Raw genomic sequence first — 15279 nt, forward strand, 5'->3', positions numbered from 1 at the left:
CCAAAGGACATTAGCCATAGGCATACCCGCCTTACTTACTTTGCATATAACGACTTCTCTTCGGCTGCATACAGTGTTAAGCTGCGAACCCGGCCGCAAGCTAACTTTGGCGTTGTATATTGCCACAGATCTGCTCGGGATCCTTGGGAATGGCAGTATACTCTGTAAACAGTGGGACGGCGAGCTCGTGTCCAAGACGATTCCCGAGCTTTTAAGGTGGTACACAACTTTTGGCGAGCATGACGAGGTCCCTAACCCTGAAGACCTTGATGCAAACCAAGTCCTTTACGGTGAGTTTAGCTCCTTGTATCGAAGGGCGAAAAACGTTTTCTTTCAGATGGCTTTCCTCTTTCTTGTAGTCTGTAATAAACGTGTCCGTGACGTTTTTCATCACCGAGCGGTACATGGCCACGAAGCTGTTTGACTGCTTCATCAACAGGAGAATTCTTCAACACCGACATGGGACATCATATCAAAACATGTCCTTTGGAAGCAGAATGTGTTCAAGTGGTCTCATTTATGCGTGTTTAGTGTACACAATGGTGGAGTCATGCTCCATGCTGCCGACGCCGATTAACCTGCCAACACCAGAGACGAAAATTGCATGATGGAATCTTTGGGTACTGTCTCTTTTTAATCCCGAACGAAGCAACAACAACAAATCTACGAATTTAGAGCTCGTCGTGGCTGGGGGGCTCATCCTCGCCACCAGCGCCACCGGCGCCCTGGTACATCTTGGAAGTGATGGGGTAGGCGACGTTGGACAGCTTCTCCTTCTGCTCCTCGAAGTCCTCGGCGTTGGCGGTGGGGCCGTTCTCCTCAAGCCAGTCGGTGGTCTCTTTGACAGCCTCGAGGATCTGAGCGATTTGTTAGTAATCTGTAGCAGCGGGTCGAAGGGTATGATCAAACTTACAGTCTCCTTGTCCTCGTCGTCAATCTTGCCACCGAGGCCCTCCTCGTCGTTGACCTGGTTCTTGAGGGAGAAGGCATAGTTCTCAAGACCGTTGCGAGCCTCAATGCGCTCACGGGTGGCCTTGTCCTCCTCGGCGTACTTCTCAGCCTCGGCGACCATGCGGTCAATCTCCTCCGGGGTGAGACGACCCTTGTCGTTGGTGATGGTGATGGACTCCTGCTTGCCGGTGCCCTTGTCGTGGGCGGAGACCTTGAGGATACCGTTGGCATCAAGCTCGAAGGAAACCTCGATCTGGGGGACACCGCGGGGCGCGGGAGGAATGCCAGTGAGCTCGAACTTGCCGAGGAGGTTGTTGTCCTTGGTAAGAGAACGCTCACCCTCGTAGACCTGGATGAGAACGACGGGCTGGTTGTCGGCGGCGGTGGAGAAGATCTGGCTCTTGCGGGTAGGGATAGGGGTGTTGCGCTGGATCAGCTTGGTCATGACACCTCCAGTGGTCTCAATACCAAGAGTCAAGGGGTTGACATCCATGAGAACGACGTCCTCAGTTCCGGCCTCACCGGCAAGAACACCGGCCTGAACGGCGGCACCGTAAGCGACAGCCTCATCGGGGTTGATACCCTTGGAAGCCTTCTTTCCGCCGAAGTACTCCTCAATGAGGTTGACAACCTTGGGGATACGGGTGGAGCCACCGACGAGAACGATGTCGTCAATGTCCTCCTTCTTGACCTTGGCGTCCTTGAGCACCTGCTCGACGGGCTTCAGGGTCTTCTTGAAGAGGTCATTGTTGAGCTCCTCGAACTTGGCGCGGGTGAGAGTCTCGGAGAAGTCCTTGCCATCGAAGAAGGCCTCGATCTCAATGCGAGTGGACATCTGAGAAGAGAGGGTACGCTTGGCCTTCTCGGCCTCGCGCTTGAGCTTACCCATGGCCTTGAAGTCCTTGGTGACATCGACGTTGTTCTTCTTGTTGTAGGCCTTGGCGAAGTAGTTGATGATGCGCTGGTCGAAATCCTCACCACCCAAGTGGGTGTCACCGGCAGTAGCCAAGACCTCGAAAACGCCCTGGTCGATGGAGAGCAGGGACACATCAAAGGTACCACCACCGAGGTCGTAGACGATGATCTGGCGCTCACCGTCGGTCTTGTCAAGACCGTAGGCGATAGCGGCGGCGGTGGGCTCGTTGACAATGCGGAGGACGTTGAGACCGGCGATGACACCGGCATCCTTGGTGGCCTGGCGCTGGTTGTCGTTGAAGTAGGCAGGGACAGTGACGACGGCGTGGGTGATCTTCTTGCCAAGGTAGGCCTCGGCGACATCCTTCATCTTGCCCAGAATCATGGCAGAGATCTCCTCGGGGGTGAAGCGCTTGGGGGAGCCGGCAACCTCAACCTCGACAATAGGCTTGCCATCCTTCTCAATAACCTTGTAGGGGTAGTGCTTGATGTCGGACTGAACAGCCTTGTCGGAGAACTTCTGGCCGATCATACGCCTGTCAGGTGGTTAGTTCGTGTCTCGAGGCTCGCGAGGCCAGACTGGAGCTTACTTGATATCGAAAATGGTGTTGTGGGGGTTGGCCGCGGCCTGGTTCTTGGCGGCGTCACCGACGAGTCTCTCTTCCTCGGTGAACGCGACGTAAGACGGTGTGATACGGTTACCTGCAGGCAACAAAGTCAGTCAAGCCAGTCAAGCTGTCTGGAGCTGAGGGGGGGTGCGCTTGAAGAGCTCCGGCAGTATAAACGTACCCTGGTCGTTGACGAGAATCTCAACGTTTCCATTTCTCATCACACCGACGCAAGAGTAGGTAGTTCCAAGATCCTAGAAAGAAATTGTTAGGACACGGTGTCTTCTTTTGGTGGTGGCGACAGAAGCGCCGAAGCGCACCGCCGGTCAAGTGCAGGGAGAGCTGTCAAACTTACAATACCGATGACAGTGCCGTAGCTCTCAGTGTCTTGAGCCTGGGCGGTCTGGACGAAGGCAAGAGGGGAGAAGAGGAGAGCCATCCAGGCCAGGAGGCCGAAGCCTAAGGCCATCGAGCTTCTGGATCTCGACATTGTGGGAGATTTTTGGTGCTGTGAAGCTACCTTGTGAAGATGGATTGCGCGCGTGTGGTATCTCGAGCTCTTGGGGGGAAAGGAAAGAAAGAAAATACGTCAATGGGAGACGTGTGGGAGAAGGTTGACAGGATTCCCTTCTACTTGCTGCACACCCAATCAAATTGAGGTGGTTTGGCAGGTGTTGGATTGGGAGAGGTTGAGAGTGAAGCGGTGGAAGGGAAGAGCTGCTGGCTTTATGAATGGCTTCTCCAAAAAAAGATTGAGGTGTCCAGATTGCACAAAAAGGCCAGATTTCACCTTGAGAGGCGCCACACGTGACAGGGGTCACTTCCTTTTGGTCAAAGGTGTGGTGGCCTTGGGGATCCCTACTGTGTGGTACCCTGACGCGGGCAGTGTGCAAGCTGCAGTGTGTCCACTACTGTAATACAGCTCCTCCGGCAAATGGAGGGACGGACACCATGGGATGGCAGAGATGGGCGCTCGGGGGACCAGTCTCCGCCGCGGCAGCACAGTGACCACGTACCGTGTGAGCATCTCACCCTCGACGGCCCCCTAGCCACGGCAGTCAAGGTGTGCGCGCCTCACCGCTGCCGCTGCCTGTCGTCCTTGCGTCCGTGCTGGCCCTTCCATCGCACTTCTACCCCACCAAGGCTGCGATTCTGGAGATTTCGATTACAGGTGGTCCCCCTGGAAAACCATTGAACGTGGCCTTTTTTGTTCAGTTCGCCTCCAGTCTTCCACAGGCTTCCGGCCGATTTCCACGCCTCAGTACATACATGGTACACAGTACCCATGACTTGACTCCTTTTACTTGTGGCAGTGACTCACGACCCAGCACCTGCTTCAAAGAGACAACGGCCCCATTGGATTGTCACTGTATCCATGGTTGCAACCCATTACCTAGTATTCTATCTGTATCCTCAATCTGTCCCTTCCAAACTCCTGGGGAAGCGAACAGAGTGGCCTCAAACCAGTTTGATTGCCCCCCAGCCCCCATTTCGGGGCAATTCAATGCATCTTTCCTTTCCAGAATATTCCCACCACTTGCTTGCTGTGGGGCGGGCGGGCGGCATTCCGGGTAAAGAAGCTTGAGAAAGTCAGGCAAGGCCAGCGAAGGGCAGGGGCAAGGTGCATAGAGAACGGGACACCTTACCTCACTTAAGGTGCACTTAGCAGTGCCATCCCGTCTTCGCCCTGCCCTGAGATGAAGGGGGGCAACATGAGGGGGCGCCTAGGCAGGGGGGCAAGCTTTGGCTCCTGGCCCATGCTCTTCCGCGCAGCGGCTACCCAATGTAGGTACTGTACCTGTATGCACTTACTAAGGTACAATAAACACGACGGCCTCATTTCCGTGGCCTCGAGCTGACGGGGGCCATGACATATCTGTCAACATCGCTGGGATCGAGTGGGCGGAATCTGAGCAGGTCTCAGCGGCCAGCAATCATTGCTCAAGAAGAGCTATCAAATCGTGTCCTCCCACTAAATGTATGAGGCATCCGCGTTTCCTGCGTGCTGTTTAGTTGGCATCTTGCTATGAATATGAGTATTCCTATTGGCTGCGCTTCGACGACGGTCGCCACCAACTCTATTTTCAGTACAGAACTCTAATTGAGCCTCAACGCGAGCACCATGTTGCACGCCATGCTTGGAAGCGTCTCGTCAGTCATAAACCAGATCCTTCAACAGTCCCTATTTACGAATCGCGCCACGTTTCTTTTTGATTTCTGCACCGTTTACTCCAACAGCCCTGCAGCGATTGTCTCTCCGCCACTTCTTAGCACTACCCGCTGCCCCGCCTCCAACGGCACCTTGGACTCCAACTTGACGACGACTCGCGCGACCTTGCCCGGCTGCACGATCTTAGGATTCTTCTTCAATGTCGCCCCCGTCAACTTGTCCAAAACGGCTGGGATGGCCTCGACCCGGCCGGCCGCATGCAAACGACCGCGGTGAAGGTCCACAGGCATCGGCATCAAGTGGTCGAAAGCCAGTACCTTCATCGTCAGGGTATCACTCGTCTCGATAGGCGCCGCCTTGGTGCTGATGATGTCGCCCACGCGCACATGAATCGGGTCGATGCCGTACAAGCCAATGTTGACATTCTGCCCCGCGACAGCCCACTCTTGCACCTCGCAATCCACTTCGATCGATCGTATTGAGGCCGACTCTCCGCTGGGCTGAACGATCAACGGCTCTCCAGTCTGTACCGTGCCAGACTCTATCCGGCCAGCCACAGTGAGTTGACTCTGCTGCGTCCTGTAGATTTCCGAAATCGACATCCGGAAAGGCTTTTCGAGCGCTCTTGTCATCGGATCAGAGTCTTCCAGAGCCTCGATCAATGTCGGGCCAGTGTACCATGAAAGACCTTCATCATCCGGCCGCTGCACCAGGTTCGCACCGCTGAGTCCAGATATGGGCACAAAAGTGACGTTCTTGAGCTGGAATCCGTTGCCCTTCATGAACCCGGTGACCTGCTCCGAGATCTCATCAAACCGATCCTTTGACCAACCGACCATGTCAAGCTTGTTGACAGCGACGATGACTCTTTGCACGCCCAAACTTCTCAATAGAAGAGCATGCTCTCTGGTCTGGCCTTTTAGACCCTTCTCGAAAGCTCCCGTGTTGGCGTCAATGACGAGGATAGCGAAGTCTGCCTGGCTGGCTCCCGCAATCATGTTGGGTACAAAGTCTCTGTGGCCTGGGGCGTCAAGGATCGTAAAACGCGTCTTGTCGGTTTCGAACTGATTCGTGGCGATGTCAATAGTTACACCTCGCTCGCGCTCCTCTTCCCGTTGGTCCATCACCCATGCGAGGGCAAATGATGACTTTCCAATCTTCTCGCCCTGTCGTCGGTAACGGTCGATGAGATGTTGCTCGACATATTTCAACTCCAACAGCAGCCTACCCATCAGGGTACTCTTTCCAGCATCGACGTGGCCTTCAGAGTGTCAGTGTGCTGACCAGAAGTATCAGTGAATGCAGCTTACCGACTACCACGAAGCTGGCACTTCTCTTGTTCTCGCTCTTCTCAAACTCCTTAAGAACATCCAGCTTCTTGTTCTTGGGTGCTGCCGAGTCGTCGAGTTGTAGCTGCTTCATCTCGCCAGTGGGCGTCTGGGAGCCTGTAGGTTTGGTGACGACTTTCTTGGTGGCGCTCTTAGCAGCAGCAGCGTCGAACTTGGTGCCCGCTGGAAGGAATTAGAGTCAGCGTCTTACTGGGTATTCGCAAAACGCGAACCTTTCGCTTGAGCAGCGAGTACGATGTCATCAGGGCTCGGCTGGGTGAAAGCACTGGGAACAAAAGTGGACGATTCCATGTACGGTATTGTGTACGTTTGAGAGGTGGCAGCAGTATCCTGAGCAGGTCCAAAGAGTGTCTGAGCAAAGGCAGATGGTCTTGTTGATGGCACCACGAAACAGTCATCCTCGTCCTGCTCCCCGGTTCCAGCAGATGGCACATGAGACTGGTCAACATCCATGTCGACTGGGTTTGGGACAGATTTGCCTTCTTGTTGCGGCGGCGAGACAGGTGTTGAAGATTGAGATCCCGAGGCAGAGTCTTCTGCCAGCTTCTGTCGTTTAGCGAGGATGCTCGAGCCGGATCTCTGGTTCTCCTTCGAGGGCTCATCGATAGCTAAAGCTGACATTCTCTTCTCCGCTCGATCAACTTTGTCGTCTGGCTTCTTCGCGTCCGCGGTCTTTTTCTTCCGTGCTGCGGCCAGAGCCTGCAGTTTGGAAAGCTTGGGACCCTCACCGCCACCAAGGAGGCCGCCTGGGAGAGGACGGGGTGGGACGAAAACAGCCTGTCGGTTGCTGGGTACGTTCATCCAAGAAATGCCATGGAAAAATGAGGCCGGAGATAGAGAGACCACCCTCTGAATGGGGTACTCTGAAGTAGATGCTGTGTCGTATTCCCCAACCTCGCCATTGATGCCCCCAAGACCAAAACCATCTGCCAAACACTCAATTTCTGCTACTGCCGCTGCCTGACAGGAAACATGAGTAACATGCGTATGGAAATGTGACTTACCATCCTTGGCCTTCTTCGGCTCCTGCTTTGGGGCTGGCGGTGGTGCAATAAACTTCTTCTGCAAGTAAGACACCGTCTTATCGATATCGTAGTAGTAGTACCACAGGGCATCCTGAATCTGCTGCGCAGTCACTTTGTCGGCGTCAGGGCCGAGTGCGCTTTGCACGGTTGCGGTCCCTACGTTCATAGCCTCGCGATCCTCGGGGCTGAGCTGATCGGCCTCGTTCTCCTCAAAGTCATCGCCTTCGTACTCATCGAGAGCCTCATCATAGTCGAGATTGCGAACTGCCTGGTGGCGCGACATCTTTACTGTGGTAGGATCTCCTGAAAATGTGTTCGGGTAAGGGGTGCAGGCGTGGGATTATGTCGCAAACTGATTTTCGAAAAGCTGAAAAAGATTTGTAAGTCGTTATTGCATCCCGGTTTTTTGACCACTTTGTCCGTCGGGTGAGTGATGCACTGAAAGCTGTGACTCGAACTTCTTTGCTGTGGTAGTTGGAAACTTGCAAACGACGGCACTTGGACTGGTCATGAAGTGGGATGCGTGGGGCGCTTTGGTCATGGAGGGGCAACCACGTTGGATGGCGGGGTACTTGGTGCTGCCTCCAGGCCTTTTTTCTGGCACCTCAGGCGGTGAGCTTCCGGATTATCTGCCCCCGGTTACCGAAGATTCTGGTCGCCCAGAACGGTAGGCACCACCAATTATTCAGAAATTTTGGTCCACCACGACCCGGTCCTTGGAGCTCAACCCCCCTCAACGCACGATACCTCTATCCCCCCGGCGTCACTCCCAGTTGAATCGCACTACCATCCCGAACCCCCAGTGACGTGCGAATACCTTCAACATGGCTATGAGTATGTGGTACCTTACCCCAATTAAATTGCACGCGGCTGACAATATGCATAGACCTTGATATGGCAAATGGTAAGCACCACGATGACTAGTAGCTCCGGAATGCACATGCTAACGGAGATATGCTTCAGCGGCCGTCATGAAGGACGAGCAGGGCCGTCCCTTCATCGTCGTTAGAGAGTGAGTTCTGCTGCTACCATTCGCCGCCCGACCAAGGGGCACTATACTGATTGCCCCGCAGCCAAGGAAAGAAGAAGAGACAATATGGCAACGAAGCCGTCAAGAACCACATCCTCGCCGCCCGGACGGTCGCGAACATCGTCAAGACCTCCCTCGGCCCCCGCGGCCTCGACAAGATCCTTATCTCCCCCGACGGAGACATCACAGTGACGAACGACGGTGCCACAATTCTGCAACAGATGGAGATCTCCAACCATGTCGCCAAGCTGTTGGTAGAGCTGTCCAAGTCGCAAGATGACGAGATTGGTGACGGTACCACGGGTGTCGTCGTTCTCGCCGGAGCTCTCCTAGAGCAGGCGGCGGAGCTGATCGACAAGGGCATTCACCCTATCCGCATCGCGGACGGATATGACCAGGCCTGCGACATTGCCGTGTCGGAGCTTGATAAGATCTCAGATGTGATCGAATTCAGCAAAGAAGAGACAGGAAACCTGTTGAAGGTGGCACGGACAAGTTTGGGCAGCAAGATCGTCTCCAAGGCGCACGACCAGTTCTCTCAGATCGCAGTGGACGCCGTCCTCTCGGTGGCCGACCTCGAGCGGAGAGACGTCGATTTTGAGCTGATCAAGGTTGACGGCAAGGTTGGAGGAGCTCTGGAAGATACCATGCTCGTCAAGGGTGTCATTATTGACAAGGACTTTTCGCATCCTCAGATGCCCTCGGAGGTCAAGGATGCCAAGATCGCCATCCTGACCTGTGCCTTCGAGCCCCCTAAGCCCAAGACCAAGCACAAGCTCGACATTACCAGTGTCGAGGAGTTCAAGAAGTTGCAGAACTACGAGCGCGAGAAGTTTATCGAGATGATTCAGCAAATCAAGGACTCCGGCGCCAACCTGGCCCTTTGCCAGTGGGGTTTCGACGACGAGGCAAACCACCTTCTGCTCCAGAACGGCCTCCCTGCCGTGCGGTGGGTTGGTGGCCCCGAGATTGAGTTGGTGGCTATTGCGACAAACGGCCGTATTGTGCCTCGTTTCGAGGACCTGAAGCCCGAGAAGCTTGGAACTGCAGGCATCGTTAGAGAAATGACATTTGGTACCACAAGAGAGAAGATGCTGGTTATCGAGGAGTGTGCCAACACCCGCGCGGTAACCGTCTTTGTTCGCGGTAGCAACAAGATGGTGAGTTTTAGACTTGCTCTCAAGCGATGGTTTGATTACTGACTTTGTGGTAGATCATCGACGAGGCCAAGCGCTCTCTTCACGATGCCCTTTGCGTCGTGCGTAACCTGGTCAAGGACAACCGTGTTGTCTACGGTGGTGGTGCCGCCGAGATCGCCTGCTCCCTGGCGGTCGAGGACGCCGCTGTCAAGACCCCTGGCCTTGAGCAGTACGCCATGCGCGCGTTTGCCGAGGCTCTCGACGCCGTCCCGATGGCGCTGGCCGAAAACAGCGGTCTGAACCCCATCGCGACGCTGGCCGAGGTGAAGAGCCAGCAGGTCAAGGCAGGCCCTGACGCCCGTGGTAAGCTCGGCGTGGACTGCATGGCCCGCGGCAGCAACGACATGAAGGACGCGTTCGTCATCGACCCCCTTATCAGCAAGAAGCAGCAACTTCAGCTCGCGACGCAATTATGCAGAATGGTGCTGAAGGTCAACAACGTCATTGTTTCTGGGTCTGGCGAGGAGGACTTTTAAAAGTAAAACGGTAAAAAGGTTCTAGATGGGTCTATGGTGTTTGGGATTATACCAAGCTGTGTACTATGCAAATAGAGAGGCCCCAATGTCGAGACCACCAATTCTATCCTCCCAACTAATGCGTTCGCCCCTTCCTTCACTGCATCCAGCCTCTCTCGGGGCTGTACTTGAGGTAAGGCTCCATTTCGCGGTAGAAGGTCTGCCTCAACTCGGCCTGCTGCTCCGGCGTCAGACGAGTGTTCTCGCCCTGGCGACGCTCCCAGCTCTCCTGCGTCTCCTTCAGGAACGCGTTGGAGTCCTCGCCGGTGGGGTCCGCGAATTCATACGATCTGTACTCGGTGTTCTCCCAGCCAGTTGCTATGTGCTCAGTCAGAAACTAGTTTCACCTGCGTACTTGGGATATCCTCCAGCTGAGCTGAGAGGCCTGCGATTAGACGGTGTAACTTACCTTTCTTGGGACCAATACCAGACCAATCATCCGTCAAAAAGTGCAGAATACCTCCGTGCGTGACGACCACAACGTGATTATCGCCTTGCACGTCACCCACAAGCTCCCTCAGCGCCCGTCTCGCCTCGGCCGACCTCTTCTCGAGTTTCTCCAGCGTCGGCTCCCACTTGGAGTTGGGGTTCGTCTTGTCAGTCCAGTCCTCGGGAACCCTGCTGAAATCCACGCGGCCGGCGAACTCGCCCTCGATGTCCTTGACAGCGGACCCCGTGTCGCACGGCGCATCGGAGACCTCCTGCACCTCGGGCAGGGCGAGGACCTTGAGGGACTTGCCGACTGGGGCGGCGGCGTCGGAGGCGAAGCCCAGGAGGCAGGTGTACAGCGTCCGGCGGAGGGGGCTGGCGACGAGGTGGGTGAGACGGTCGTGGTAGGGGAAGGCGGCGCGGAGGGCGGCGCACTGTTGCTTGCCCAGATCTGTGAGGAGGGGGTCGCGGATAGCTTCGTTCTCAAGGGAGAGGTTGTGGAAGCCCTGGGCGTGACGGACGAGGTGGATTTGGACGGGCATTTTGCTGGTCTTACGTTTGATGAGATGAGAGTGTGTTGTCTGTGAGTATATGATGAGATGAGATGAGGTGGGATGACGGAAATGAGAGGGGTGATGGGCGATGCCGCGATTGTTTTTCTTTTTTAAAAAGTGACTGCTGTCTAACGGTCTGTTCACGATGAATACTGAAGCACGAGTTTGAAGTTCTGGGTCTCTGGGGTTCACGATCCAATTATAGGCAACCGGTTGGTGTCGGTGGAGGAAGCAAAACGTAGCTACGTAATGGCCTTCTGTCTCGGGAAAATTCCTTGTTTGGGGTGGGTGGGCTTAATTGGACTTTTGGGAATGACTCAAAAAACGAATGGGCAACATCTGCGTCGAAGGAGAGAGGTAGAGAGTCACTGAAGGGGTAAGAATGGATCCACGTGGGCTGCTGCGGCCGTGCCGCTGGCGCTACGCTTCGCGTTGCTGGTTTCATACTGCGGGCAGTAAAGGCAAAGTACCTGGAGGTATCCTCCGGCGCCGATGACCGGCGAAAAGTGGGGATTCGGGCCTCTGGCACCGGCGGTGGTTGGCCGGCGTGGGCTCGGGCTCCTAAATTGAGCTTTTTGTGATGTGTTCTCCGAGCCAATGGTTGGAAAGACCGCTAGCCTCGTTACAGGTAACGGAATTACTGCTTACAGCTTCGCCGATATAGGTGGTGCGGCATGATGCCTGACGAGCTTGGGTGTTCTGGACTACGTTCAGTGTGACTCAGCCGACCGTCACGGAGCAGATTGGCGGGAAGTATATTGAACGGGAACCTACTCTTGTTTAAGATACTGCAGATCTGACTGCTATATGGACCAGTCGTGAGATGATTCGACTCGGAGCTTGGCCGTTTATTCCGACTCCTAGCATCAATTTGGACAACGTCTCGGAGTCAAGGATCAAAAGGAGGAGGTTTGCGGCCGTTTACTCGCCGATGATGCAGAAACCCACAGGGACCATCAACAGTGGAAGCAAAGCGAGGTCGGTAAGGTCCAATGAGGGGCTGGTTGGACGACCGTTCTACAAAGCCTTCAACTTCCAATAACGCCTGCAACATGAGTTTGAGACCACTGGCCAGCGGTTTGTTTCTATGCTTCACAAAAGCCTATTGGTACCTTCCCATACACCAGCAATGCTACCAGAAGTAGGATAGGGGATAGCCAACGACGCAATCGGCGATTGAGTACTGAGGTAGTCATGTCGAAGACTTGACTATGGCGGAGTCATAAGAAGCTCAACCATCGTAATATCCTTAGTATTGAAGTTTAATGAGGGACATGGCCATGCTGCTTGCTCTAGGTTGAAACTGTGTTACGAACCAACGCAGTCCGTAAAAAGCGTCGCTCTAAGAGAAAGCAGTAGGGAAACAATGACTTCTCTTGACCCCTGGTTGTCAGCACCAGCGTATCCAAGTAGTCAATCACTAAGCAACGAATACGCAAATAGTACCGCAGAAGGAATCACCGAACACATAGATCGCCATTCATCTTACAAGGATGCTTTATGCTAGCCGGGACTTTTCATCTAGACAGGAGCATAGAGATACTTCACCACCACCAGCTTTGAACAGTGTTTGGAACATTCAAGGTGAACGAGGTGGTCCCACAGACTGTATCCAAAATCATCAGACGAAAGGTAGCCCCTAAAACGAATTGCGGCTTAATCAAGACTCGTCTGTGGTATGACGAGCTGGCACAGCCCTGCTTGATTTCTGCTTCGGTCCCTCTTGGTTCATATCTTACCACTGGTATTGCCTTTGTCGCCCTCGTTCAAATTCCACGAGAATGTGCACAAGGGCATCACAAGATCGGTACATTATCACCTCGAAAAGTATTATTCTTTGTTCAGTCTGGCGATGTCAGTCCGCAATTAGTGCACTGACTCTTTATCCCAGCAAAAACGCCGGACAAGGGATGCATAATGTCCAACAAAAAAGTACCATTTTATAGCTCAGTCTCAAGTCCGAAGATGCTGGTGTTCGGCTTTCCCCTTTGTGACCATGAAACGCCAAGAACCAATGTAGCAGACCTGTATGCCTCAGGGCCATCATATTCTCCTTCAGAGATCAATTAGACTCTCTTCCACTGCCGGCTGCTTCGGCGCGTTCTGCGGTGCAGACGGGAACGACTCCTGGGTATATCCGTTGTTGTACTGGCCCTGCCATTGCTGTTGAGGAGGCGCAGATTGCTGCGGTACTGACGGTTGCCAGTAACTCTGCTGCTGCGGCGGGGCTTGCTGCGGCGTTGGCTGCGCGGGCTGGGCAGCTGCTTGAACGGGCGTTTGCTGGTGGGACATGGACTGTCGGTATTGCATTGACTGTTGAAGATTCGGATAGGGGGACGGATTGGGATCTGCAGAGGGTGGCGCAGAGGGCGGCGCGCTGGGTTGTTGAGGGTTGAAGTAGTAAGAAGCGTTAGGGTCAGCAGAAGGCGTTCCAGCAGGTTGGCCAGGTTGGTTCTGGTGGCTCGGTTGGGGTGGCTCGCTGGGAGCATACGGCTGCTGCGGCGCATACTGTCCGTCAGGGGCGGAACCGGCTCCGCTCCTCCAGTTTTCCGTCTGTTGAGGCTCTTGGGGAGGGTAAGGGCCTCCAGGTGGACCGGCCATGGAGGCGCGCTTGTCAAAGGTTGCGTACTGGGGTTGGGGTGTGTGTTGAGGATGTTGGTGGTATCCTTGGAGCGGTGGTGCGTGGCCGTAGTCCACCTGTTGTGAACCGGTGTAAAAGTTCTCGGCTGGTCCAGCGCTGGTGGGCGCACTCGCATGAAGAGACGGGTATGCGCCAGAGGGATGGCGAGGACTAGGAAGGTTGTAGCCCCCAACGGTGTGCTGGCTATATGCCTTGGAGAGACGCTCCTCCAGCATTCTGTCATAATAGCGAACCACAGTAGAGAGCTTGGCATGAAGGTCAAGAAGCGTGTCTGGTCAAATGTCAGCAGCGGCTTGTGACAAGCTCTAAACGAAACCTACCATGTTTGCTCATAGTCTCGCCGTAAGTGCGAGCAAGCTTCGGCCGCAGTGTGCCAATACTGTCGTAAAGCTCCTGGATCTGAGGCTCACGCAGAATCGTGCCGGGGGGTTGCGTCTGTAGGCGGTCGACGAGAGTTGCAAACAGGTTAATGTTCTCAGCCTCGACCGGAGTGAGTTCGTAGTCGTTCTTAGGCAAGGAGAACTGTTGTGTCGGGTTTGGACCAGCACTCGAGGTCTGCTCCTTCAAAGCCGTCGCGTGCCTTTGCTTCTGCTCCTCCATGTCAGCCAGCGAGGCGGCAATCGCGGCCTTGAGGTCGTCGTCCTCCTCATCTGCACCATGCGATGCCGCGGGCTCGGAGTTGCCGTTGACCTTGGGACCTGAGGGGCCGTTGGCGGTAGGTGCAACGTATCCCTGGGAGTAACCCTTCACCTCCTCCAAGCTCATAGCCAAGGCCTTTTTCAGGTCCTCGTCGAAGGCGTCGTCAACACGAGCGTTGCGCGGTTGCATAGCGGATGTGCTTCGGGTCTTATAAGGATAGGTGGGGGATCGGTCTTGCGGCAAGGGCGAGGGTGCGCCTCCCTTGGCGGACTTATCCGTGAGTTTCGCGTAGCAGCCATCGTCGACACGGACAGGCTGCATGATACCGAGGTGCGGAAGGGGACAAGACTTGGCCGAACATTGCTGATCGAAACAGTTGCCGCAGTTTCGGCAGTGGTGCTTTCGGTTCGTGAAGGTGAAGGGGGTTCGGCATCGCATGCAGACATCTGAATCGACCCACTCGGGGGGCTTTGAAAATGGTTAGCTTGGGTGCCGCGGAATTACTAGAACGGACGAGAGCCTACCGCACTGCTATCGATCATGCTGCTGGCGACGCTGATTCTGGGAGGAAACTGATGGCCTTCTCTCTGCAGCGTCTTGTAAACTTCTCCGATGTATCCCAAATCGTGACGGCCTTCGGTGGCGACAGCCCAGGACTGTATCAGCTCGAGGATTTTCTGCTTTACTTCGTGGTTGACGGCGGCGGGCCCGACTGCTTGGAGGAGTGAGGTAAGGTTGTCCATAAACTCTCTCGAGGCGATTTCGGCGAGGAAGTGGGTGCCTCCGTTCTTAACACATGTATCGGTGAGCTGCGGTCTGGATTAGCTTAGTCAACGACGATCAGGCAGCGATGATGGCTTACATTCAAGGCGCTCAGCTGGGTGTTAGGATTCTTGTTCCCGACGCGCCTCTTCAAGGAGCGCATAGCCTCCTTGGGCTGGACAGTCTTTGATCTGATGACATCAGAGATCTCGAGATTCAAGGCGATGTCCTCCCTGTAACAGTGTTAGAGACGGCATCCCGCGCGATAACAAGGGGTCGTACAAGCTGCTGCTGGTCGCTTTCTCAATCTGCTCGTCCAGGGCCGAGTTGGCCGAGCTGGACCACCAGCCCATCATCTTGGAAAGCTAGGTGCGTTAGGTTGGCGGGGAGCTAATCGAAGGGGCGGGTCTCGATGGTCGGCGGTTGGTTATCTACTCGACGGGTGTTCGGGCGCAAACGCAAGGTCGTCGTCGTCTTTTGTCGTCGACGTAC

At 55.0% G+C, this 15279-nt stretch overlaps 5 protein-coding genes across 5 annotated transcripts; 1 reads left to right on the top strand and 4 right to left on the bottom strand.

Annotated features, from left to right (window-relative positions):
* Positions 1-671: 671 nt before the first annotated feature.
* ColSpa_06632 (endoplasmic reticulum chaperone BiP) lies at positions 672-2964 on the bottom strand (the record flags this gene model as incomplete). Its single annotated transcript, XM_049272844.1, has 3 exons — positions 672-857; positions 914-2383; positions 2830-2964. The coding sequence occupies 3 exons, from the start codon at positions 2962-2964 to the stop codon at positions 672-674; spliced, it is 1791 nt and encodes a 596-aa protein (XP_049128801.1).
* Positions 2965-4700: 1736 nt separating this feature from the next.
* ColSpa_06633 (HBS1-like protein) lies at positions 4701-7301 on the bottom strand (the record flags this gene model as incomplete). The annotated part of the gene is made up of 4 exons (XM_049272845.1): positions 4701-5905; positions 5955-6155; positions 6206-6919; positions 6998-7301. The coding sequence occupies 4 exons, from the start codon at positions 7299-7301 to the stop codon at positions 4701-4703; spliced, it is 2424 nt and encodes an 807-aa protein (XP_049128802.1).
* Positions 7302-7842: 541 nt separating this feature from the next.
* Positions 7843-9723, top strand: ColSpa_06634 (T-complex protein 1 subunit gamma; the record flags this gene model as incomplete). The annotated part of the gene is made up of 4 exons (XM_049272846.1): positions 7843-7852; positions 7982-8030; positions 8092-9208; positions 9262-9723. The coding sequence occupies 4 exons, from the start codon at positions 7843-7845 to the stop codon at positions 9721-9723; spliced, it is 1638 nt and encodes a 545-aa protein (XP_049128803.1).
* Positions 9724-9859: 136 nt separating this feature from the next.
* Positions 9860-10733, bottom strand: ColSpa_06635 (putative phosphatase; the record flags this gene model as incomplete). The annotated part of the gene is made up of 2 exons (XM_049272847.1): positions 9860-10080; positions 10172-10733. The coding sequence occupies 2 exons, from the start codon at positions 10731-10733 to the stop codon at positions 9860-9862; spliced, it is 783 nt and encodes a 260-aa protein (XP_049128804.1).
* Positions 10734-12800: 2067 nt separating this feature from the next.
* Positions 12801-15143, bottom strand: ColSpa_06636 (vacuolar protein sorting-associated protein 28; the record flags this gene model as incomplete). Its single annotated transcript, XM_049272848.1, has 5 exons — positions 12801-13657; positions 13707-14493; positions 14550-14834; positions 14888-15020; positions 15070-15143. The coding sequence occupies 5 exons, from the start codon at positions 15141-15143 to the stop codon at positions 12801-12803; spliced, it is 2136 nt and encodes a 711-aa protein (XP_049128805.1).
* Positions 15144-15279: the final 136 nt, after the last annotated feature.

Source organism: Colletotrichum spaethianum (assembly GCF_022836535.1).
Source record: "Colletotrichum spaethianum MAFF 239500 DNA, contig16, whole genome shotgun sequence".
Taxonomy (NCBI): Eukaryota; Fungi; Ascomycota; class Sordariomycetes; order Glomerellales; family Glomerellaceae; genus Colletotrichum; species Colletotrichum spaethianum.